Source organism: Arvicola amphibius, chromosome 7 (genome assembly GCF_903992535.2).
Source record: "Arvicola amphibius chromosome 7, mArvAmp1.2, whole genome shotgun sequence".
In the NCBI taxonomy this organism is placed as follows: domain Eukaryota; kingdom Metazoa; phylum Chordata; class Mammalia; order Rodentia; family Cricetidae; genus Arvicola; species Arvicola amphibius.
The window spans coordinates 40,950,192-40,977,907 of record NC_052053.1 but is presented as its reverse complement, the minus strand read 5'-3'; the positions used below and the strand labels follow the sequence as shown (position 1 = coordinate 40,977,907).

Here is a 27,716-nt window from a genome sequence, read left to right as displayed (position 1 = left end):
GAACACAGAACAAATCTGAACACATTCAGAAAAATTAAAATAACTTCTTGCATCCTATCTGATCACAATTCTTTATTAGCTTAAATCCAATAGTAAACAAATTTCTAATAATTACACAAGTTTAGGGACAAAAAAACCATATTACTAAAGAATCAATAGATCAAAGAAATCAAGAAACAAATTGAAAAATTCCTTGCATTAAGTGAAAAATTAAAAGACCCAAGAAAAACAAAACCCTAGGGACACATTGAAAACAGTGCTATAAGGTGAAAGTACTAAGCACATTAATATATCAGAAAGAGCACAAGCAAATGACTTGATGATGCAACTCAAGAAAAGGAATATTGAAAAGAAAATTATGCTCTCCTAACACAGAGGTGATTAAAGTCTAGATTCATGCAAATCCTGAGGCTAAACTAAGAGGATATCAACAAATAAAACAGAGAAAAACAAACAAGGAGACAGAAACAGGAGTAAAAAAACCTTTGAACTAATGCAAGCCTAGCTCAACATGGACTCCCTACAGAAGTCTATCAGATTTTCAACAAGATATGTACAAAATATGTCTAATTCTTTTTAAGAAAAAAGAAAAACACAGAAGTAACCTTTCAAAATCACAATCAAGCTGTATATATTCTGAAGATATGGTTCAACATATGTAAGTCAAGAGATGTAAATGAATCATATAAGTTGGCTTAAAGAAAAAAGTCATATGATAATGTATCGATGCAGAAAACATTCTGACAAAATTTAAAATGTGTTCACAATAAAAGTTCTAGAAAGAGTAGGGCTGGGGAGAATATACCTCACCATAGGAAAGACTCTATATGACAAACCCACAGCTCCATAAACCTAAATGGAGAAAAACTCAAAGCAATTCCAGTAAAATTATGAATGAAATATAGATTCCCACTCTCCATATTCATCTTCAGTCCAGTGCTTGAAGCACTCTCTAGAGGAACAAAACAAAAGAAGAAAATGTAAGGACTAACAACAGAAAACAAAGAAGTCCTATCATCTATGTTTGTAGGTGACATGATATTACACATAAGATAGTCCCAATGTTCCACAGAAATCTCCTGGAATCAATACTACTAACGCTATTTACAGCAAAGTGGCAGCTTACAAAACCAGCTGTCTTTTGATACACGAAACATGCTAACATAGGTGTCATCCAATGGTCCCCAGAGGCTTGTGTGTTTGAATCAAGAAAGTGTGGTCCTGTTTGAGTAGGTGTGATCTTTTTGGAGTATGTAAGGCCTTTTCAGGGTAGGAGTGGCCTTGTTGGAGTAACTGCACCACTAGGGATGGGCTTTGAGGTTTCAAAAGCCTAAAACAGGCCCAGATGCTCTCTCTATTTCTGTTGTCTGCAGATCTGGCTGTAGAACTCTCAGCTCCTCTCCAGCACCATGTCTGCCTGTGTGCCACTTTACTCCTCACCATGACAATAATGAACTAAACCTCTGAAACTGTAAGCCAGCCCCAATTAATGGTTTTCCTTTATAAGATTTACCATGGTCATGGTATCTCTTCACAGCAATAGAACACTGATTAAGACACCTGTAATCCGAATAGCTTATAAAATAACCTAAAGAGACTGGGGTGGACACTAGAAGAGGGATAGAACTTCCATGTCCATGGAATTAAATTTGTGAAAATGACCATTTCATCAAAAGCCATTTACAGATTTAATGCCATCCTAATGAAAGTCTCCATGACATTCTTCCCAGAAATGAAAATCCTCAGATGCATATAGAACCACAAAGGGTCTAGGAGAGTCAATGCCATCCTGAACCAAAGGTACAATGCGGGAGAGATTACCATTCCATATTTCAATCTGCGTTATAGAGTTATAGTACTTAAAACAGCCTGGTACTGACACAGATGCAGATATGTAGACCCAATGGAACAACATAGAAGACTCGAACCTGACTGTATATAACTACAGCCCTGTGATGTGCAACAAAGGTGCGACAGAAACATACAGTGGAGGAAAATCAGCATCTTCAAGAAATCATGCTGGGGAAAACTGGATGCCCACATGAAGAAGAATGAAATTAGATCTATAAACAAGTGCAAAACTGAATTGCTAATGTATCAAATACCATAATGTGGAACCTGCCACTCCTAGAGGAAAGCGAAGAGGGAAGTGAAAGATACAGGAAAAGACTTTCTGAACAGGACTCCATTGGTTCAGGATGAACAAACAACAATTGACAGCAGGAACCTCATAAAACTAAAGTGCTTCCACATAGCTAAGAAAGCAATTAATCAAGTGAAGAGGAAGCCCACAGAGTCAGAGAGAATCTTTTTCAGCTCTGTATCTGGTAAGAATATTAATATCCAGAATATACAAAGAATCAAGAAAACTAATGGCCCTGTTAAAAAATGAGGTATGGATCTGAACAGAGAGTTCTCAATAGTGAAAGAAAAACGGGCAAGAAATAACTTAAAAGCATTCAGCATCCTAAATGTCCTTCAACTGATGAATGGATACTGAAAATGTGGTACAAAGACACACTGGAATGATATTTTAACTGCATTCTAAATATCTATGCCTACACCCAAAACTCAGTGTAGTTCTTACCCTTTGTTACAAAAGCTTCTCTTTTTGTAGCAGAGACAATCACAGAGAAAGGAAATCATTAATTATTTAGGTAAATGGATGAAACTAAAAATATTATACCAAATGAGGTACTCAAAACTCAGAAAAACAAGCACTGTAAGTTTGCCCTTAAATGAAGATCTTCATTCCAAATCTTTGGTTGTGAATATATGACTTGAATCAATCACAGCAACCAGGACCATAAAAAGAGACTATGGGAAAATGGGTGCAGGTATAAAATTAGACACAGAGCTGTTACCCCTCTTGGCTTGATAACCTTCCAAGAGCCATAGATCCTCTAACAAAAACCCTAGTACCTGACTTGAGAAAGCCCTTTCTAGTTGTTGATCATGGGAGTCCAAGAAACTCCCCAAACAATATAAGCAATCACTGCTGCCCTTTGGTTGCCCTCCAGATCCTGAAGATAAAATTCTATTTCTGAAGACATTACAGGATATAAAAGAATCAATCTGGAATTGACCTGGAGGCATACTTCTTGATGTCTAGGTCTCGCAGTGTCTGAAAACGCTGTATAAGCTGCCAAAGAAGAAAAACAATCAATTGCCCTACCGAGATATAAAGCCTATCAACCACAACAGTGATCAGCATGGCAAGGCATCCTCAAACAGGCAATAGCGGCAATTCTATCCTAGAGTCGGCCAATGTCTGCTTGCTTGTACTTAAGGTCCACTCAGTAGGAGGGAGTGCCTATCTGGTTCTGCAAACATAGCCAATTACGCATGGACGGTAAGGACATGGATGTTATGAGAGCCTACTACTTACTGCCACTTTCCTAAGCCAGTAGACGTTAATAGTAACTGTATTCTAAATACTTATCATCATACTCACAAATTAGTGCAGCATGTATTCCTCATCCAATAAGCTTTGTGCAGCACAGAGAGATCATCAATGAACTCCACTTTCACATATGAGAAAACTTCACAGGGAATTTTAGCAGCTAATCCAAGTTTTACATGAAAGTGATCTTAGTAAATAAGCAGATCTAAGTTCCCTTTACTAAACCTTGCAGACATATATGTGTATAAATTGATGACATGACCACTCATTGTTATGGCTGAGGGAAGGTTTTTATTGTAGATATGAGGCAAGAAACAGCCAGATACATCTGGAAAGAGTACAGAGCAGAGAGAGAAAGCAGAAGGCTGAACATGATCTACAGACTGGATGTGGCCAGGAGAGAAGCAGGAGCAAGTAGAGAGAGGAGATGAATGAGAGAAGACAAGAGAGACTGTGGGCAAAAGACCAAGGCACAGTATACTGGAAATAAAAGGGTTGTGAGGACAGTGAGAAGCTGGGAGTGGGCTGAGGCAAAGGGAAGCTCCTGCACTGAGGGAAGTCTAAGATGTGTGTTGTGTGGGGAGGTGGAAAAACCTGTGAAGAGCTAGGATGCAAGCAGGGACTCTGAAAAGTTATGGCAATGACACTGAAAGAGCCTGGAGACCAGCATGTGTTTTGGTATGCTAATTAGCAACACAGGTAGGTATGTGTCCCTGCTGCCAGTGATAGGTTCCCCCATGGTAGAGGAGAACCCAACTAGCTTCACAAATTCCCGAAGAGTGGTGCCTTTTGTCTGTCAGAATTTCGGAAAATGGTTTCCTTTGGATCTCACAATATGTAACAGTCCATTTTAAATGTTGCATTCAAATCATTTTCTAACATTATCTATACAGGCTGTGCCATCACGCAGTCCTAAGTCAAATGCATATTTACTGCGATAAACATCTTAGAAATGAGCAACAATCTTCTCACTAATACCCAGTTTCTAAAATTTTTACTTTGCTCTTTGGATACCAGTCTGTATAAATATAATACCGCACTACTAGTTTCTAAATGAGAAAATAGTGAACTTATTAAGTTCAAACATTGTACCCTGATGTTTAGTTTTAGGTTCTTGCATTGTTTACTAGTATTTGTGATTGAGGCTATTTAGGCAATTCTGTTCACGCTTAAATATGGGTTTCTCCCCCCCCTCGTGAAGATTATAAAATTGGAGCATTCGACTATCATACCAACACCTGCCGGCCATCCGTCTGTTGGACTTCTTACTTAATGTCCTCCCTCCTGTTCATTTCATAAATGCCCTAAAGATTTCGCTTTACATTTGCGAAGACCGGCTCATTAAAATACTAATTTGAAACTGTAATTATCTGTTGGTTCATTTCAGTGGTCTAAACACAGTGGTGCTGATATCTTCTAGCTGCAGGACAAATTCACATCTGCTCTTGTCCCCCGGGTCTCAAGTAAGAATTACTGTAGTGAGGACTGAAAGAGATGTACAGAGCCATCAAAAACAAACAAACAAAAACCAAAAATAAAGGCAAGACAGAACTGTACATACATGAAATCAACTCAATTGCAAACCCATTCATGACAATTCCTTTGGGGATGGGAGAGCAAAAGCAGTTAAATAGACATGATGCCAAGTGACCCTCCCAATGTCAGGTAGGGAGAGAAAGTGGCAGGGGCACTGGAGAGATGGCTCAAAAGATAATAGCACTGACTGTTCTTCCACAGAACCTGGGTTCAATTCCCAGCGCCCACATGGCAACTCACAACTGTCTGTAAGTCCAGTTCCATGGGATCTGACTCCCTCACACAGACATACATGCGGGCAAAACATCAATGCACATTAAATAAAAATAAACAAATAGTTTAAGGAAAACAAAAAAAAAGAAAGTGGCATGGGTCGACGATTCCTTTCTTTATAGTAAAGATCAATGATATAATTAGTGTGGTGTGGTATTAAAGAGCTGAGGGGATGCCCATTGGTAGTGAGAATTCAAGATAACTTCAATGTTCAAATATAGATGCATGAAGAAGAAAAAAAGAAAATAAGAATAAAACAGAAAAGACATTCAAATGGTAAGATGTAATGAGAAAGATGGCTAGGAAAGAAGAGAGGAAGAGAAAGTAGAAGCAACCCTGGGACATTATCTGCAGTTGAGAGCACTTTCTATGAACAAGGCCCCATAGAGAGGATGCAGGGATGTATGAAAGGAAATTTGAGGAACGCTTACTGTGTGCTCTGTTGACTTGAGTCTTGGATCTGGAGAGTACCATTCGCACAGGTGAGGCAGCAGGTTTGTAGAGGTCAGACTCTGGCTTGAGAAGTCCATTGTACAGTCTTTAATTTTGTCATGAGTGGCACAAAGAGGCACAGAGCTGGCTTCTGCCAGGGGTTGGCCCTGCTAGCCACCGATTGCAGGAAGACAAGCAAGAGTGCATGATTATTATTCTGGCTTAAGGCAAAATATAAAGGACTAGTTGGAGAAATCTCTGCAACCTGGGTCATTTTACTATTTTCCAGAAACATTTTTTCTTATTTTTATCTATATTTCACAAGTAGTTCTTTGCTTACATAAAATTACAACAATGGACCACAGCCTCATCGTTCAAACTCCATCAAGGACAACTACTGAGGATTCAAAAAGCTCTGAATTTACACTGTGCTCTCCATATCTACCCGTCCTCAGAAACCGACTAAAATTTACATTAAAAAAATGCAAGCTACTATTTGTTGCTACCAATGCAGCCAAGAAGGGCAGCCGACTTCCTTGACAGATTACTCACTGCATAAAGTAGAATATAAAATGCCCTTATCTACACATAAGAAGCAAATTAGCATATACTAGCATATACTACGAACAATAACAAAAAGTGAAAGATATTTAACAATGGCCAAAGCAAAAGAAAAAGAGTTTGGTTTAGCACAAGAGAAGAAAGAACAGATGCACATCCTCTGTCCTGAGCATAGAAAGAGGTCAAGCAAATGGATGAAGGATGAAGTTGAGTGAATGACACTGAAATAGGGGATTCCTATGGAAACATCCACTTGGAAATTATTTAAGAAAAGCAGTGCTTCAGCTCTTATTCGTACCTGTTGGAGAGATGGACCTTGTGTTTCCATGTTTTAATTAATAAGTATTTAAAACTAGGAGCGTGAAGTCCATTTTTCTTCTATATCTTCAGTACCTTGGGATGAGATTGTTAATAATTTAGCTAACTGAGTACACCTAATGCTTTGAATCTTGAAGCAAGAAAATAAAAATTCAACATTTTCTATAGACACAATATAGGCTTAATATTTAATGCTTCAGAGATCATGAGTAAAAGAAAGTATTAGAACCGTAAACCACCTCTGAGAGCTAAACTAATGAACGTTTCCCACCTGCAGTTGGAAAATCATAGACTCAGTATGGATTTCAAGAGAAAGCACCACTGGCCGACGACAGAAAGGACAAACTGGGTTGTACAAGACTAAAGTAATAAACCTTGGGGACCCTTTAAAGACAAAGATGCCACCATTAAATATTTCCAGCCACTTGGATGCAACTGAAAGATGCATTCTGGGGGTCCTTATCAAGAAATCCAGTAGGTATCTGAGTGGTGAGATGCTAACAACCCCAACACAGGTTCTGTTCCCCCCAAGACATAGATAAAACAGCTCTTATTGACACCTCTCTGTTCAAAGTGATTTCAAGGTTTCTTTTCTAGTTTTAGTGTTTGCTACATGAAGTGATGAATACAAGCTGGGCTGATATAATGAAAAACTGTGACTGAGCCTTTTCAAAAGGATGCTCAGTATGATGTTGCTATTAATTTTTAAAGTATGGCAAACAATCTCTTGAGAAGCATTCACCCATTGAGATCGTATCATGCATGTGACTACCTCTATTTACTCTTTAATAAGGTATATAAAATATATTTAAAAACATGCAAATGGTTACCCTTCATCCAAAACTTAGACCCCGAGGAGTCACAATTTTTCTCCATTATTTTCCTGGATGTGATCATGTTATATCATATAAGAAACTGCATTGCAGATTTGAGTCCATGCTGAATACATTTTTTTTTTTGCATCTTGTCTCAAGAGTTAGAGAAAATGATAGGGACACAGAATATCTGATTAGGTTCTAGCATTTCCTCTTATGCTCTGAATACAAGTCATTGGCTCCAATTAAAATATCGCCAAGCTATTGATGTATAGAGTACAAGCAAGTATGTAAGAAGCCACAGGAAGGCAATGATTGAAAGACAGTCTAGGCCCTGAAAGTGACTTTGGCTTTGTATCAGAATCAAGTGTTCCTTAGATCGACAGTCATCAGATAACCTCTAGTTTCCAAACCGCCACCAAGATAAATAGTTTTGTGTTTAGAAACTTTTATGGCAATTTGACTTTCCTGACATCATTCAATGATGTGGCTTTGAACTTCATAAAGGCACAAGAGTAGAAATTAAAATAACAAAAAAAGCAGTTTTCACAGATGGTTTAAGAATTAAGTATTCCATAAGGTACCAGAGAGATGGTGTGCATTTCACACTGCTGGCTGCTCTTCCAGTGTACTCAAGTTTGGTTCTAAGCACCTTTATAGGTTAATTTTAGCTCCAGGGGATCTGGAGATCTTTTCTGGCTTCAGAGGACACATACAAATAAATCTTTGTTTAAAAAGAAGTAAGATAGCTGGAGACATCTCAGACATTCTATAGAAGGACGGAGATCCCTGCGCAGGTCCTAAGTGGTGAACTACTCAGGAGAATTCAATGTGGTATCAAACCAATGGAAGGCAGCTTAGCACACTTGGAACGGGAGCTGGCCAGCACCCACTAGCAAAACAGAGGCAGAATAAACAATCAGGGCTTTAACACTAATACAAGCTCAACATGAGCTTTTCGTGTCAGTGTTCAAAGTGTATCAATTATATCAATCGCCTAATGAAGGCTCAACTAAGTTGGATTTGTACAACCACATATAAAAGGAAAGATACTTTATTCTTTCCAAACAGATGTGCTTTAAAGAGGCTCTAGATTGGAAATGGGTCATGAAGATTTCATCATGATCCAGATAAAATATAAACTGTTTGAGGCTCAGATTTCAAATATGAGAGCTATCTAGAATTGGGCTATTGTAATACAGCGATGGTGCCTTATTTCTCAACATGAAAGTAAAGTATCAATGCTACTTGAGTACTGTACTCTGGGGTCTCATCTAAAGTAGGTAAATTTTATTCACTGGGATAGAGCCCACTGGAATTACTATTTGGTTTTTTTAAGGGTAAGAACTATCAAATACTTTTACCCTTCCATGTGTTCACATTTGTAATTCTCAGAGATTCATGAAACAAACTTGTACTGCAGAGACACCATAGTTGTATTCCAGAAAATAATTTATTAACAACGGGTACTTGCTTCATTTAAAGAGAAGAAATCTTAATTCTTTAAAGATGAGACTTATTTAATTGTAAAATTAAATTTTCACTTAGTGTATCCACAGTTAGAAAACGGCATTCTGTATTATTGTCACCAATCAGAATACACACTAAGCAGATGAAAACAGAGACCAGTCATTGTCCCCAGAGAAGGTCATTCCAGTTTACACTGACTAGAGACTCATGCCATCCTCCAAGGAAAGGGCCTGACATTTAAATGGATTAGCCATTGCTCTGGTCTGGTACAGTATGAACCCTCATACTATAGTTTAAGATCTATGATCTTAAACATCATTAACCTCAAAGAACATTTGCCTGACATCTGCATATGATGCTTTATGCTATCACTTTTCTTTTGCTAAATACCACGATCTATTAATAAAGCCCGAAGTTGCATAAGCATTCTGGAAAGCTTACGCATGTGTTGGAATGCTTTTGCTAGATTGATGATTCACAAGATTATTTTCAACTAAAGTTTTTGCATACGTCTAACTATGTATGCTTTATTGTCTGGTGGTATTCATTGTGTATTCCAGTGCCAGACCTTGGTATGGTCTCTTTCAATTTCTTTCCTTCTGGATTGATCCATCCTAATAGCCTGCTGAGATCACTGTGAGTCTTGTCAGGCAACACATCCTTTCTCTCACTGAGCCTCCTGTCATCAGCTAATTTAATAAGATTGGTCTCTGCCCTTTCAAAAATCTGACCTTGTCAAAAGGCTCTGCAGGTAGCCAAGCTGATTGTACAGATACTACCTCCAATTCCTTTTTTATCAGGTGTAATTTGCAATGGCAGTCACATCTGTCCCCAGATGCCAGAGCTGTCCTCTCTAAAGAGCTTTAGGAGTGGCTCTGAAACTGTCTTTTATATGACTGCATTTATCCTGACATGCAGGGTATATAATGAACGTACTTAGATAAAAAGAATCTCACTTCTTCCTAGCATAGAACATGAAGCAGTGATAACCTAGAGAATAATAGCAACAAAAAACAAGAAGTTGTACTGCTACTTTCCCAGTGGTCACACACGCTAACCACTGCACAATCTGTCACCAGACCGAGGTAGTCAAAGATGACGAAAATATAAGCATGGATGAATTAAGGCATTTTAGAAAGTTTCTGAGCACATAATATGCCTTTATTACTTTTCACCAATACTTGAATATTGCAAATCCCTGTATTCATTAACTCTAAAATAATGTCATTATTCCTTTCTATTGCAAATTAATGTTTCATTCTGTTCTCATGGAAAAAATTAGCTATATGACTAAAATTGTTTACATGTTTTACACAATTTATCTTTCCTTATAAATACATACTGAAAAATTTTGAAAAACAGTAACTGTCCTTTGGCTCTGAATACTCCACACAGGAGTCTAGAAATAGGTCCCACGTCAAGTACAGTGATTATTATCTTTTGAATGTTGTTCTAAATTAAGGATGCACATTGCCAAAAAGTTAATGACTGTTAACTAGAAAACCTTCAATTAAGTAGTTGGATACCAACTTCGCCTTGGGTTAAAGGCTGGGGGACATTTATCCAAGCGTAAATTAATCAAGAATTAACAGAAGAGCTGTGTTGTACAGTGTACTTGAATTCACTCTCTTCATGTTGACAAAATACAATGCAGGATCACACACTTAAGTTGTGTCCGTACAGACTACAAACTAGTTTGAAATAAAATAAGAGAACATTCAAGTTCAGACCAATTTTTGTCAGGTGCATTCTCCCAGCTGTGTCAGCAATATAGTAATTCCAATCAAGAAGCAACTTTAGTCCCAGAGAATCCGGGGGAGATGCTGGCACAGTCTCACTTACAGTGGCCCTTCTGTCTTTTCAGAGCAAGAAGCAGCTAGCCTGAGGAAGTGAGGGGATTCTCCTCAGCATCCCAAAGGCTCAGATTATGCTTTCCTTCCCATCTTTAATTCTACAGCATCCAATGCAGCTTCTTTTGCATTTTTCCTCCTGTGATGAAACATACATGAAATCCTTTGTCATTTTAACTATGTTTAATGGATGATATTTTGAGCACTTTTAATCTTAGGTCAAAGTACAGAGACCTGTACCTCTCACTCCTATGAGCAATCTTCCCCTATAATCACTATTCACCAAGCATGGTATACTTTTTTAAAGTTATACACATCATAATACAGAGGCCCTAGTTTGCAATAAGATCAATAGATTTGAAAAAGTGGATAAGAATATTTATCAATCCTTATAGATTATACTGAGTAGCTTCATTGCTATAAAACATCTTTTATTCTTAGCCTCACTTGGCCTCTGGCAACCTCTGATCATTTTTTTCCTTTTCCATAGTTTCACTATGGAAAATTTTCCAGAATGTCATATAGCTGGAATCCTATGGTAAGCAGCCTTTCCAGATTGATTTTTCTTCCCTTTGTAATATCCATTTAAGGTTTCTCCATATCTGTTTTTGATATGGATGGTCATTTATTTCCAGCCCTGAGTAATATCCTACTTCCTGAAAATACAACAGGTATTTACCCAGTTCACCTATTAGAGTTTAGTTCTTAAATATTCAATGAAGGCCAAGTTTGAAGGCTTGTTTGCCAGCCTGTGATGCTCGTAGAAGTTAATAAGCCTATAGGAGGTGACAGAAAACATGCAGTGGGAATATGTCCTTGAAGGGGATACTAGCCCTTCATCTCTCTCTAATCGCTTACTGACCACCACAAGGTAAATAGCTATGTCAAGGGTTTCTTATCTTTGTGAACAACATAGCAGAAACAAGTTGGGAGAAGAAATATTTATTTGGCTGTCAGTTTCAGGGTATGGGTCTACCAACTGAATAGCCATTGAGGAAGAAAACAGGACAAGACACAGCCTTCAAGGATGGCCTCCTACAGTCTCTACTTTAGACCTGTATCACCTCCAAATAAAGCTATTTTGCTAGGGGCCCATAAAGGTCCATTCCATTGATGAGGTGTGAACCCTCATGATGTCTTTGGAGAAGCCCTCACACACACACATATTCAGAAGTGTGTCTACTGATCTCGTACAGAGTTAACAAGACTGTTCTTGTTAGTACATGCACACTCTTCACCATTATGTTTGCCTTATTACAATTCCCGAAACACGGGGCAAGCCAACGTGAGTGAAACTTCTTAGTCTTTCCTTTGTATAAGTCAATTCTCTCAGGTTTTTTGTTACAGCAAAGAGAAGTGAACACACCCAGAAATGGACATTTTTACTATTTCCAAATTATAGCCATTTTATATGTAAGAATTAAATTACATTAATTTTTCACTAAGTTGTATAATAATCACTAGGGTGTTTTTGAAGTGTTCTACTGTCCCAAACTGAAATTCTGCCATTAAGCAACAAATCTCTACTCTCTAAACTCCTTATAATGTACTAATTTGCTTAACAGAAATATTCTGTAACAGTAGGATTACAGATATGATGGTTTAAATGAGAATGTCCCTTATCAGTGCATATATTTGAAGTCCCTTGAAGTTAGCACTGTCTGGGGGAGGTTTAGGAGGTGTGGCCATATGGAAAAAGTTATGTTACTGAGGATGGGCTTTGAGAAGGAAAGTCTTATACTACTTCCCTCTCTCTCTCTCTCTCTCTCTCTCTCTCTCTCTGCCTCTCTTTCTCTGTCTCTCTTTCTTTCTTTCTTTCTTTCTTTCTTTCTTTCTTTCTTTCTTTCTTTCTCTCTATCTCTCTCTCCAGTGTTATGCCTGTGGTTGAAGATGTGAGGTTTTAGCTTATTCTTCTATCTTCCATGGCTGCCGCTTGATCCCATGCCTCTCCACCATGATAGACTACAGACCAAATAATTTGTTCCTTCTATATGCTACTTTAGTTGTGGTGTTTTATGACAGCAACAGAAAAGTACAGTACTGCTGGGAGCAATGTGAACTACAGTGGTCCAGCTCAGAGATTTTAAAAGGCAACAATAAGAACAATGGGCTAGAAGCCAAGGGTGTGATGTTTTAGCATATAATCTAGCTTTCTTCTGCTGTTGTCCTAAGAACTTTCCTAGGCTAAAGAAATGAATCAAAGGTAACATATTTATTTCCTTGGCAAAGGATTTTTTAAGACAGTATAATATTGAGTGTGTGCAGTGGCTATTATTAATGGTTTTTATATATGTCTACTATTAAAATGCGCAAGTAGAACAGAAGAAAAACTTAAATGTCGAGTTTGAAGGGAAAAGGCTCATTAGGAAGCATAATGTGGCAGTTGCAATGTGTGTTGAAATAAATAAGGATATTACCCCTGCTAAGGAGAGTCATCATATTCTACACTGGGTCAAAAACAATGGTGCCAGGACTAACCTAAGATTCCAACTTGTGAAAGAGCCTAAACCATTCTTTTGTTGTTCTTAGAAAGTGCCTGAATATTGATGCTGATGTAATTTAGGGGACAGGGTCTATCCCAAACTAGCAGCTAAACGTGACAGTGCCATCCATATGGTGTTGACTTTAAAGGCATAAAGTATGCAAGAGTGAAGGGGTTGTAGATTCTTCCTGAGGTTCTAGACAACCACTGAGACCAGGCAGTGTGTGGCAAGTGAGTCCCTGCACAAAGGCTTTGAGAAGTCAAAAGGCCATTGCATGATGTGAAAGTGGAGACTCTAAGTTATTGGAGATGTCAGAGCTACCAAGGATGCTACACACAGGAACTGAAACCAACATGAGGGAGATGTATGTTGCAGGGAGCAAAGCTAGAGGGATAGAGCCATCTAAACCCTTATACACTGGAAAAAGTTTGATGTTTGCCCTATGGGATTTTGGTCTTGTTTTAGAATTTCTTTAATATGCCTCCAATCTTTCCCTCTGGAATGGTAATGTATATTCTTTGCTTCAGCAATGCAATATTCTGAAACTGTCTCCTACATTATAAAAGACTAGAACTTTTGCTGTCCAAAAGTTAATAATAGATCTTGAGATTCCCTAAGACTTCTATTCTGCTGTGTTTGTTTGACCTGCCTTGAAGGTTTGGTATTAACCAAGCTTATTTGCCTTGGATTCCCCCATGTAATCAACCTTTACAACCAAGCTAATGCATAACTGTAATTTTAAACTATTGAGGACGAAATGTTCATGAGTAATGCATCTAAATCACACATTTATAGATTCATGCAGGTTGTGAGGGTGTTAGTAAAGGATCTAAGGTAAGTGAAACATGAGAATTATAGATGTACATATGGTATTAAAATTTTAGTTTCTAAGTGTACCAGATTGATGTTAAGCCTCTACTTAAATTAGTGGAGTTCTTATAAGATAGTCATATACTCTTTGTAAGAGTTATATATACTGGTTGCTAAAGCTTTAATTAGAAAAACAATTAATAGTATAGGCACAAGCTTAAAATTTTAAATTTCTTTTGATCATTTTAAATTATATATGCTATATTCATGCTGATAACTTTGGGCTTCACTGTTACTGCAACACATGAGTCTGCATTAGCCTGTTTACTGATGTTTATTAACTGTTTTCTCTGGTAGAAGGAGCCCAAAGCAGATCAAAAACAAACAATAGCCCTGCCGATGTATCTAAAATACCTCTTTTTAAAATCAACTTAGCAAAATTCATGTCTCTCATAGAATTCTCCATAGCTTCCAAGGACAAGTCATAATTGAATAAGCTTATTTATTACTCAAAAATAAAATGCATGAACTGTTCAGGAGCACTTTGTCAAATCAACATAGACTTTAAATTGTAACTCTTTTTTAAAGTTTCAGTAGTCCATACTTATAGCTGTTACCAAAAGTGGATTAATACTTATGAGAACTCTAGTGATTTAAGTAGAGATTTAACATTTAACACCAATGTTTTAAACTTTGAATTTGGCAGCTTTACTATCAACATACATATCATAATATCTCATGTTTCATATACTTTAAACCACTTACTGACACTCTTACAACTTGCCTAAACCTGATATTTTTCTTTTCCATTATGGAAAAATCTAGCCATTTTAACCTTTATTAAAACATATATAAACTCTGTACTATGTGGGAAGCATGCAGTTTGCTACCTTTTTTTTTCCCATGTGTTAAAACTGAGAGATAACCTTGGGTCTCAGAAATACTTTGGACTTTTAAACAGTGTTGGGACTGTGAATGACTGTGAGAAATTTTTCAAGTTGGACTAAATGCCCTTTACATTACGATATATGATTTTATGGGAGTCAGGGAGTGGAGTGTAGTAGTTTGAATGATAATAGCTGCCATAGACTCAGATATTTGAACACTGGGTACCTAGTTGGCTGTGCTGATTAGGGAAATTTAGGAAGTATATTCTTTATGGAGGAAGTAAATGACTGGGGGTGTTCTTTTAGATTCAAATCATGGTGCCGGTAATTGACACGTGAGTTTTGAGCTTCCTGGTTTTGCAGCCATGTCTGACCCTTGCTGCCATCCTTTCCTGTCATGAGGGACTCATTTCCTTGGAACTCACATAAACTTAAAACTTTTTAGAAAAAAAGTTGCCTTAGCCATAGTGTTTTATCGCAATAGAAAAGTAACTAATACATATCATACTCATTCATATCTTTGTTGCCTGGTTTGTTACGTAGCACTGTGATCCTAAGTGCTCCATGTAGCTATGCTAGAATTCTGTTCCTTTTGATGGTTATATATAAACACTTGTTTATATATACACACCAGGATTTGTTTATCCATTAGTTCATTGATGGACATTTGGTTGAATATGCTTTTGGTAATTGTGAATAATGATGCAAACAGTTTGGTGTGCAAGTTTCTGTCTGGGGCACAGTTTTCAGTTCATATCTAGGAGAGAAATTGTGAGTCATATGGTAATGCTATGTTTAGCTTAAAAGGGACTGCCAAACTTTTCAACAGCAACTGCACTATTCTATGTTCCCATGAACGACACGCAAGGGCTCCAATTTGCAGCTCTTCTTTGCAGGCAAAGTGGTTAGTTCAAATGAGGATTAACTTACAACCATTTGGCCTAAGAATTAATTAGCAGCTTTGTTTACCATAAGCTATTATAATTTACTGTTATCAGATCTACAGTTTTCCATTGGAATTTTCTTCACCCATCTTTTCTCTAGGCTTTGGACTTCACTGCAATACTACTAATAAAAGATACATTCACTCTTCCTATAGCTTCTAAACTAGAGAAGCAATTCAAGCCACATTTAAATCCCCAGTTCAATAGAATAACTAAGGTTTAACCTGTATTGTGGCTCTATCACTTACCACTGTTGGTTTTGCCAATTTATTGCCATCTTCCTGGCCCATTAGTTAATATTTCTCTTTGTGCTTCCTATGGCCACTTCCCCTTTGTCCAAATGAGATAAGATGCTTTTGTTTTATCCTGATATTATACTATGCAATCCTATCTTTAGCAAAATTATTTCTTAAAAAGATTAGCCAAAGGAAGAAGGCTTACTAAGAGATGTACACTCCAACAGAAATACCCTTACTTCTTCCTTACATTTGCCCCTTTCCTTCGTTCCTCTGGCTCCTTCCAACTTGAATCCAGAGCTGGATATGACAATAGTTCTGCAACTAGTCTCTGCCTCCTTTTCTATGCTAAATCCATCTTATAGGCTATGAAATATGTCTTCTTTTTATGATCGTCTACTCAAACTTATTCAGAAGTCTGACAATAGCAGTCCTGAACTCCCACAATGATCCAAGCATTTTCTCATGACATTTTTTTTTTTACTGTTCCATAATGGAGTTGTATTGCTCCAATCTTGCCTGCCTCATGAGCACTTCCATTATCTGTCTTTTGACTTGGTCTTTGTGCTTTCTGAGCACCATGATCCTATGTCTAAAGAATTTTCACATTTTGTTTGAATATAACATTCATGGTGAAAACTAAAAGAGAAATGCATATTCTTTGCCAGCCTGTCATAGTTTATTATATCTGTTTTAGGTTTAGCTTAATCTGAAAAGCATCCCCACATATGTCACAATAATAGGGCATATGGCTGGTTGTCAGGTAGTTTCTGTATTTGTATTAGTTGTTTTTCTTATTGCAGCAAAACACGACCAAAAAACTTAATGAAGAATTTATTTTGGCTTGCATCTAAGAAAGAAGTCCTTTATGGCAGCAAAGTCAGCAGCAGGAATAGGAGCTTACTGATCACATGGCATCTGTTGCAAAGGAGCACAGTGATAAATTCTTCTGTTCAGTTAACTTTATCTTTTCTAATGCATTTTGGGATGCCAGACCATGGAATAGTGACACTCACATTTAGGGTTGATCACTCTACCTCAATTAACCTAATTTAAATAACCTCCATTTTCATATACAAAAGGTTATTTCTTCAAGCAGACAATGTATAGAATCGATCCAAAGTCCATTCCTTATTAATTTGGCATCCAAACTTGAGTTCATAGCTTTCCATTGATACACAGAAAGAAGAGTTAAACCCAGGTGTGCACAGTGCACTTGAATTCTCAGTCTGCAGCATGGGTAGTTGTGTGATAGAAGAATAAAGTTAAATTCGTAAGACGCAGAGCTCAGGCATGCATATAGTAGCTGAACTGTGTTCAGGAAGAATTTAAAGGCAGTGGGCTTCTTCAGAATTCAAGAAAAGTAAAACTGTACTCAAGGTCATCCTATTGGATCAAGGTGATGGGAAATTTTGTGGTATGCTGTGCTGTTAGCTGTTTAAAGTAAAACAGGAAAACTCAACAGAAGGTTGTCAAACATGTGGCGCTGTAGGAATTCCTTCAGCCAGTAGCCTTTGAGATACCAGCCCATGAGACTTAGCCAGCGACATAGGCTGGAGCAGGCCTGAGACAGTAAACTGCACAGGAGCAGGACTAAGCCAGCGACCTGGGTTGGAGCAGGCCTGGGAAGGTGGACTCTACGGGACCAGGAGCAAATCCAGACTAGGGACATTTGAGGAGGCAGGACTAAGCCAGCAACCTGGACCAGAGCAGTCCTGGGACAGCAAGCTCCACAGGAACAGGACTGAGCCAGCGACCTGGGCCAGAACAGACCTGAGATAGTGAGCTCCACAGGAGCAGGTACAGGGAAGCAACCGCTGAGGGAGTGGACCAGAACCAGAGACCTCTGTGGGTTCAGGCATGAGTCAGGGACCTATGAGGGTATAGGTAAGTACCAGAGACCTCTGCAGGTCTGGGCATGAGTCTGGGACTTCTGAGGGAGTAGGCCTGAGATAGGACCTCTGTGGATCTGGGTGTCAGTCCGGGACTTCCCAGGGAGTAGGCAGGAACCCGAAACCTTTGTGGGTCCCAGTGTGAGTCTGGGACCACTGAGGGAGTAAGCCTGAGTCAGGTCCTCTGTGCATATGGGTACACCCGAGTCTGGGACCTCCTAGAGGGTAGATCAGAGCCAGAGACCTTTGCAGGACCAACCCCAAGCCAGGGACCTCTGCAGGAGCAGATCCAGACCACGGACATTAACAGAAACAGGTACAGGCCCTTTGAATATAAGTATAGCAATTTCTCAGAAAATCAGGAAAAAACCTTCCTCCAGACCCAGTAATACCATTTTTGGCTAGCTATATATTCAAAGGATGTTCAATCATGCCACAAGGAAATGTGCTCAACTATGCTCATAGCAGCATTGTTTGTCATAGCCAGAAAATGAAAACAACCTAAATGTCCCTCTACCAAGGAATGGGTAAGGAAAATGTGGTACATTTACACAATGGAGTACTACATAGCAGAAAAAAATGACATCTTGAAATTTTCAGGCAAATGCATGGAGCTAGAAAACATACTGAGTGAGGTAACCCAGACTCAGAAAGACAATTATGTACCCACTCATAAGTGGTTTTTAACAGAAAGCAAAGAAATCCAGCCTACAATTCACAGTTCCAGCGAAACTAGACAATAATGAGGACTCTAAGAGAGACTTAGATGGATCTAATATACATGGGAAGTAGAAAAAGACAAGATGTCCTGAGTAAATTGGGAGCATGGGGACCATGGGCGAGGATTGAAGAGGGGAGAGACAGGAAGGGGAACAAAGAAAAATGTAGAGCTTGTAACATGAGGGCTGGCTTGTTGGGGCATCTATCCTGCTCAGACCCACCTATATTCCTGCCTGGCCAATCAGCATTTATTTAAAACATGATTGACAGAATACAGACAATTCTCCCACACCAAGAGCTCAATAAAATCAATTTTAAAATGATACTATTCCCACTTGGGCATGGCCTCTTTTACTATAAATGCAGAGATAAAGGACATACTTGCTCTCCTTTCTGACTGCTGGATTCAGTTCCTGTTCCTTGTTCATGCAGAGGACTGTCATCTGTGCGTCTACCCCTAAATAAATAACTCATTATTATACTCAATTCTGAGATAGTTCCAGATTTCTTTTTTGCATTCATCTTCAATGCTAGGAAGATAATTCAAAAATCAGGAGAGAAGAAGCTTTGTCAGACTAAGGCAGTGACAGTGTTTGTAACAAGGGTTCTCTGCTGTTATTCATCTAGCCATGGATTTATTTAATTCTAACTGAAGAGTTATTCTCATTTAAAACTCGGTTCTAAGGGCCATGCATAATGGCACACACCTTTAATTCTAGGCGTATCTGTGTGCGATGCAGGTTAGCCAGAGTTACAATAGAGAGACATCACCTAATAAATAGATAAAATAAAAGACTCTTCATTCATATGCTTCCATTTATCTAGTTATAACTATCATTATAAATTAATCATACAACACACACCTATCATTATACTTATTCTGTAACACACACACACACACACACACACACACACACACACACACACACACACACACCAGTTCTGTGAATACAGATAAAGAGTATTTGTTCCGTAGGAAAAAAATCTGCCCAAGGTGAGCTATTTAGTCTATCAGAATTAGAGAGATTCTGACTTTAATGAACAGTTAATATGAGACTGTTGTGTTTTGAGACAGGTGTTTGAATACTTAATCCCCAGCTAGCTAGTGGTGTTATTTCGGAAAGTTGTAGAACCTATAGGAGATAGAGGAAGTGGCCACTGAGAGCAAGCCTGAAGTCTTCAGAGGCCCCACCCCTTTCCTTTCTTTCTCTCTCTGTATACCAGTCCCCATTTCACTCCTACTGCCATGTTTTCCCCTCCATGACTGCAAGCCCCTTGAGATATATGAGTGGCCAGGTCCCCTCCTCTGATGACCTTCAACTGCCAAGTTCAACCCACAGAACATTCTAATTGCCCTAACAGCTAGACCCAGACCCTTTTCTCTAGATAAAAAGCCCAAGCTCTGGAATTGAAATCCCACTAATCCCTACCCTGGAAATTTTCACCCTGAAGAGGTCCACAGCTCCACAAGAAAATCGAGTATAAACCCTGCTTGCTGCTCAGTTCTGTGTTGTTTCTCACTAGAACAGAGGAAGCCTCCCTCATGAGTTTTTTCCTCCCAATAAATCTTTTCTGTGAGGTTATTTGCATGGTGTGACTTTGTGGTATTCCTTGACTGCTGATTTCCTGAATACCTTTCCATCCAAGCTGTAATGCTTAAAATGATGAGATGTAACCCATTCACTTAAGTCCCAATAAGCCTTCTCCCATTAAATCATTAGTCGCATAGTTTATAATGAAACATACTAAATTAACTTTCTTTCCTTAGCCTTCTCTTAATATGTGATGTGGATGGGGAAGAAGGCCCTGCTAAGCCAAAGAGGCAATAGAATCCCCGTGTGAGATACAATATTTTTGTGACTACCTATTTTATTTTATTTTACATGATCCACCTGATTCTGGATATACTCTCACTCAGCAGTCTTCAAATCCTGAGGTCTTTGAACTCCTAGAAATGAAGTTTCTAGAAACGAATTCCACATAAATGTGAAATTTCCTTACTTCTGGTGCCTTTGAAGATAGTATAGAAGAAAGCACTGAATTCCTCTCTTAGAGAGGCAGGAGGTAGCTAAACTCACTCTGATCAAATAAAAACAACACTTTTCCTCGCTTGTCTTGATAAAAGAATAAAATAAAGGTGAGGCACTAAAGGGTTGTTCCCTCGTGGGTGCAGTATTGATTCAATTGAGGTTCTTCTTTCCTGTCATGATTTCAAACTACAAATTCTCTATTTATGTCAGCAGATTTGTGGGACAAGAGTACAGAAAGTAAAGTTCATTATCTCAAAGCAATTAAGCACTGTATTAAATAAACCTTATTAATATATAATAACATAGTATATTATACATATATTAGTAAATATATAATAATCACAATACATATAATATATTATACATAATAATTGTACATTGTTGGTAGTCATTGGCATCAGTTCTGTGTTTTTTTAAGTAGGAAAAAAAAAGAACGTTGAAGAAAACATTACATGTGTGCAACATAATTGTTAAGCTGACTCTCAAGTTAGTTCAAAAAGGCATATTGCCACATTTCCTCACACCTTTTAATGAACATCTGTAGAACACTGCAGACAAGTTAATTAATTTAGGAATTAATTTGAGAGCTTAGAAGAAGACGCTTTACTACTTCAAGAGAGAACAGAATTATTTTCATGTTATTAAATTTGTAGCCAGCAGATTCTAGTTTTTCCAAATTTGTCATATAAATTCATTCTTTGCTCATTTACTTTTGATATAATCACACACTGTTTCCTAGTACAGTGGTAAAATTATTTCATAAAGACAACTGCTTCTAGCCATATGTTATACCATTTGTTATTCCCTACAACTTGTCTGCTTTGGAAAAGATCCTAGTTAGACATGATTTTTTTTCTTTTTTTTAAAGAATAAAAATCCAAACCATAAGCTATTGAAAACTGGAATTAAATAGCCAATGGCCAAAACAAGGACCAAAGTGGTTGTGAGGTCTGTGCCTACATTGCTACACTAAATTAGATATTCAGTACTAGGCCAGCATCACTTTGTGTGCTGAACTGTGGCTCTAGAAAGGGAAAGGTGGAAGGAAGGAATCCAATATGGAGATAGAGATCAGACTCTGTAATGCAGAGGCAGTGAGGAGACTCACCCAGTAAGCAAATGGGCAGGTACCCATGGCAGCATGTCGTCAGATTGATGGGCAGAATTGCTGCACACAGCAGCAATACCACATAACCTGATTGTGGATCCCTGGATAGATGTGAGTGTGGAGTGAAGACTGTGGGGGCATCAGCAAGTCATTCTACAGTGATCCAACAGTTCAGTGAACAAGGCCAAGAGCAGCTTGCATTGTTTAATTATGGCACTAATGGTGCAATCTTTGTATTAAGGGAATTTGGCTAGCTATGTCAAAACAAGACAAAGTAAACAAAACAACTATCCTTGTTCAAAATTAGGAGTTTCTTCTTGCCTTTTCTTGAAGTTCTTTATCTTGAGGAGTTCCAGGACTTCAGCTCAGCCTATAAACAATAACCTAGAGTGGCATCAGGTACTTCCTATCCACTTATCTTGTTTCTAGGTGAATGGAAAGGTCATGTACACTTTCATCCATATTATCCTCTAAGGTAACAGAGACAAGACATACAACACACTGTTCTTTCAAACAGGATAGGCAGAGTGCCTGGCAGTTTCATTCAAAGGCAGAACTGAGCAACGTTGACAACCAAGTAATAGACTGTATCTCTAGTTGCAAGCTTCAATCCATGCAACTTCAATGAAGCTAAAGAGCAAGAATATGGAATGGACTTCCACAGTGCATCAATAAAATTAAGAAATCATTTGACAGTTATAATGTTGACGAATGAGATGGAAGACCACAGTTAAGTCTACACAGCAGACTACTTGGCATCTGAGGAGAAAACTAACATATTTGGCTCAAACTTTTCTCTGAAATCTAATTTTCAGAGCTGAAGTTTTCATATTCAGCCAGCTGCTAGGGTTTGGTTAATATCCTGTCTTTTAAACTGGGCTGGATCTTGTACTTACTAATCTTGGGCATCTCATAGGCCATCTGCTTTTACATAATCTGTAGAACTTGACACCTGCTGGGCATGGCCTCCCATCAGTTTCTTGGTCCTCAGGTTAGTGCTCACAGTAGCATGCTAGGAGAAACAACATTCTTTTTCTCTTTGTACATACAGGAAAATAACTATCTTAGTCACTGTTCTATTGTTATGAAGAGACACCTTGACCAAAGGCAACTCATAACAGAAAGCATTTAACGTGGGGGGTTCCCTAGAGTTTTGCAGGGTGGGTTCATGATCATCATGGCAGGAAGCAGACATACATACATACATACATACATACAGACAGACATACATACATACATAGTTCAGAGCTTTATCTCCTTATCTGCAAACAGCAGGCTGAAAAAGGAAAGAGACTGGGTTTAGCATTGGTTTGGAAACCTCAAAACTCCAACCCCAGTGACACACCTCCTCCAGGAAGTTCACACTCCCTAATCCTTCCCAAACAGTTTCACTAACTGTTAAGTAAACATTCAAATATAGGAGCCTATGGGAGCCATTCTCATTCCAGCCACCACAGTAACAGATTCCAAGTAAATCGCTTGGATCTCTATGTTCTTGTGTTGAAATTGGGACAGTTGAACTGAGGCCTTGACTGTCCTTCTTGGCACATCATTGTCTTGTATGTTGCTCTCTGTGACTCTTGATCTTTTTTATCACTAATCATAAACAATTCATTTCATGTTTTATTAATAGATTTTACTAGGAATAATTTTAGACAATTATAATATTTTATCAGCTTCCAGAAGGCAGGCATCCACTTAGCATTCCTAGTTTTTGACCATCAGTCATATTTCAGAATCTGTAGCTTGTAAGAGTGAGGCAGGAATAAGCACGTGTCAGTTCTAACTACCCCAGCCTTTTCTGTTCAGCTTAACAACTGATCCATCTCTCGTGCTCCGTACCTCATTATTTTAAACCCATGCAAACATTCCAAGTGTATTGAAGCAATGTATCAAAAATTTACGATGGTAGCTATTTATTTCTTTTTACTACCTTGTTTCTTTGCAACAGGGTCTCATTTCCTTCAGGCTGACCTCGAACTCCCAATGTAATTTAAGAAGACCTTGAAGTATCAGAGCCCCCAGGTTCTATTTCCGAAGTGCTGAGATGGTTTTGTGTGTGTGCTCACAATTGTTTACATGCACTATCCACTCAGAATCAGAGCTCAGCAGACCACGGTGCACTGGCAGATGCCTCTCTCTTTCACTAGACAGGGGTTAAAGCAGTGGGGGGACACTGAGTACCACAGCACAGTTAGCATTGCTCCAGTGCTAGCGTAGTCATGGTGATACGAAAGATGCACACCATTTGCAGTTCTGCCTGCTCACTGTATTTTCTCCAAGTTAGTGTGCCAGCTGCTGAAGCACGGAAATGCTACTAATTAACTAGCTAAAACTTTGAACAAATCGCAAGGGAGAACTTAAATGACAGGCAGTATGATATATGTTCTCTCTAAAGCTAGACACACTCTAATGGAATTTGCACATTGTTGAAAATCAGTCTGCAAATGAAGGCACTCTACTAGTGAGAGTAGCTGTTATCAGATGGACTCACCCCTAACATAAGCTTTCTTCTGGTTCTTCAGAGTATAGGTGGCTCTTGACTGTGCTAGCACAGTCAAGATACAGAATGACTAAGAGACAATTTGTATTTGCTAAAACAATGTAGTCTGAAAATAAGTATGGCTTGTTCTCAGAGTTGAAAGACCCAGTTAATGACTAGAATATTTTCCTTATTTTATTATTTATTATAATTTATGTATATAGGTATTTTGCTTGTATGAAAAGGTTGTGCATCATGTACATGGCTAGCCCCATGGGATGATAATAAAGCATTTCAGGTTCTCTGCAAATGTAGTTGCAGATGGTTGAGAGCCTCTTAATAGCCACTTCTGGAATTGAACCTCTGTCCAGCCATCTTTCTATTGCCTTTCTTTATTATTTTAAACATATAAAAGTATTCATATTTTTAATTATTGAGGCAATGACCACAAATATTTGGTGATATCTTGCTCAGTGTTCTAGTACTGTGAAGAGGTACTATGACCAAGGCAGCTATTATAGAAGAAGGCATTAAATTGGGGGCTTACTTACACTTTCAGAGGTTTAATCCATTATCAGCATGGAAAGGAGCTTACATGGCATACAGTCATACATGGTGCTAGAGAAGTAGCTGAGAATTCTGCTGAATCCACAAACAGAAGGAAGAAAGAGTTGCTGGGCCTGGCTTTGGCTTTGAAACTTCAAAGCCCACCCCCAGTGACACAAATCCTCCAATAAGACCACATGCACTCCAACAGGGCCATCCCTCCTAATCCTTCTCATATAGTGCCATTCCCTGATAACTAATCATTCAGATATATAAGCCTACAAGGGGCCTTTCTTATTCAAACTACCACTAGTGATATTTATTTGTTTTGTTTCTTTGAGACAGGATCTCACTTATCTCAGGCGGACCTCAAACTAACTATGTAATTTAAGATGACTTTGGACCTCTGAGCCTCTGGTTTCTTCTAGCTCCCTTGTGCTGAAACCACAAGCTTATTCTACCATACCCCACCTAATTTCTTACATCATACTTTTTAGTAAAATGAAATTGATACATTTTACACATACAGGTAAAACAAAACCCCACATATTTATATCATAGGACATTCTACTAGCTACATTTACTCATATTCACCCCAGTCCTAAACAGATGAAAACTTCTTTAGATAGGATTAATATAGGAGATGGCGCCACAAAGTTAAGTTTCTTATATGATATATAATTCTGATTTAGTAACAATATTTATTTGAAGTCAAACATTGCCATAATCAGTTCCTCAGAATTAGGAGAAAATCATAACTTTAAGTAAAGTTCCTGAGCAAAAACATTAGTAAACAGATAGCTTCAACTCAAGATTAGGGCTAAAGAATGTTATAGGATTGTGTCACATAATGCTTGGCAATGCAGATACACTCACTTTTACTCGTTTATCTTGTATTTGCCCATCCATATATGTATACAGCCAATTTGCTATATTTCAAACTCTAACAACGAATTGGCTTTCTCTGGCAGTCTGTTTTTGCTTTGTTACATTCCCACATAAAAACATTTTGTTGTTATCTAGAGTTTTCAAATGTCTTAGTAGTATTATCACTATTTTGCTAAGCTTTCTTTTAGTACGGATTGTCATGCACCCTGCCCCCATCTATATTCTTATTTCAGGATCTATGACAACACTCGTGTTTTGTCGGTGGCTGCTTGTTTATCCAGGCCGCCCAGTCCTGAAATAATCACACAGAAACTATATTATTTAAATCACTGCTTGGCCCATTAGCTGTAGCTTCAATTTGTAGGAGGAGGCTGCTTGCTCATTTCCTGGCTGCCCAGACTCCCAAAATAATCACACTGAAACTATTTTATTTGAAACAGTGATTGGCCAATAACTCTAGCACATTCCTACCAAGCTCTTACATATTAAATTAACCCATATCTATTATTTTATTTTTTACCACAAGGCTCGTGGCCTACCAGAAAGGTTCCAGCTAGTGGCTCATGTCTTTCTCTTCTGGCAGCTCCATGGCTTCTTTCTCATTCTGCCTTTTCTTTATTCCCACCTACCTAAGTTCTGCCTTGCGCAGTCCTAAAACAGTTTCTTTATTAACCAGTGGTGTTCACAGCATACGGAGGGGAATCACATATTACTCACATGTTACAATCTTGTAAAAATCTTGATATTGTAGATGTATTTATACTGACCTTATCTTTTTCTTGCCTCTCCCTTTCTTGCCTCTCTCTCTCTCTTTCTTGCCAGGAAGAGCAATGTGGTGGCTTCGAAGAAAATGGCCCTCCTTATAGCCACATATAAGTATAATTTTCATCCCTCATCAAGGAAAGTTTTCTTTGCAAATGATAGAGACCAAAACATGAAACCACAAACTATCAAAATGCAGTGTTGTGGGTCCAAGTGATAAGTGATAGAGATATATTTGCCAAACAACCCATATATATATATATATTTGTTTGGCAATATATATATATATATATATATATATATTGCAGAAGAGCCTGAAGAAAGATGGTAAGGACCTGAGGAACAGAGATTTTGCTGTGATGACTGTATCTCTTCATAAACTCATAAACTACATCTACAAACTCTCCCCAGGATGTCTGCATAAACGTGAACTTCAGTTGTTCACAATGACAACAACAAGAGCTGTGACTAAGTACACTGAGGAAAGGTGAGGAGACTTTAGTCCTTCACTGAGAACACTAGTCACAAAGGAATGCTGAAAGCAGAATAATTAATTATTCCTCCCCACAGAAGAGCACATCAACTGATAATTTAACATCAAATCATCACCCTTTAAAAAAAAGTAACATTATACAGAGCAAGAAGGTAAACTTAGGAATATATGTGTATTAGATATAGGCTTAATGAAGACAAGATGACATGAATTTGAAAGAGAGAGATTATGAGTACATGGAAAGGTTTGAAGGGAGGACACGGAAGGGTAAAATAGTGTAATTCTGTTACAATCTCAAAAGTTAAAAGCAGTAATAAAAATATTTTAAAAGGAAAACATGTAGGCCTCTTCAATCAAGGATCAAATTCTCTTGGTTGAATCACTGGTGTGTTTATAAATAAAACTTTATTCTGTAGAGCAGTTTTAGTTTAGTTTGTTTTTTTTTGTTTTTGTTTTTGTTTTCAAAGTTGAACACCAAGTGCAAATGCTTCCATATATATATAGCCCCCGACATCATCCTCCACCAGAGTGGTACATTTTCTGCAACCAATAAATTAAGATCATAGGTACAGTTCAGCGGGAGAGCATTTGCTGGATGCATCTTTTGTAAATAGCTTTCTCTATTGATTTATTCTCCTGAAATTGTCTGATGAAGCAGGTTGTTTTTAATTTTAATGAACTCTATGTTAATGAGATATGTTTCTATAGTCACCCTAAGTAAATTTCTGCCCAATTATTTGTTCCTTTTTTCACTATATTTCCAGAGGTTCTGGAAAA

The 27,716-nt window shown here is 38.1% G+C and overlaps 1 protein-coding gene across 1 annotated transcript in view; it reads right to left on the bottom strand.

Moving 5' to 3' along the window:
* Positions 1-26,573, bottom strand: part of Nxph2 (neurexophilin 2) — a 48,264-nt gene extending 21,691 nt beyond the window's left edge. Inside the window, exons 1-3 of the mRNA XM_042055374.1 lie at positions 26,452-26,573; positions 21,769-21,897; positions 19,012-19,087 (exon numbers count right to left, since the gene is read on the bottom strand). Coding sequence (XP_041911308.1) covers positions 19,012-19,087; positions 21,769-21,897; positions 26,452-26,573 — 327 coding nt within the window. The remainder of the gene's footprint in view (positions 1-19,011; positions 19,088-21,768; positions 21,898-26,451) is intronic.
* Between the last annotated feature and the right edge of the window lie 1,143 nt (positions 26,574-27,716).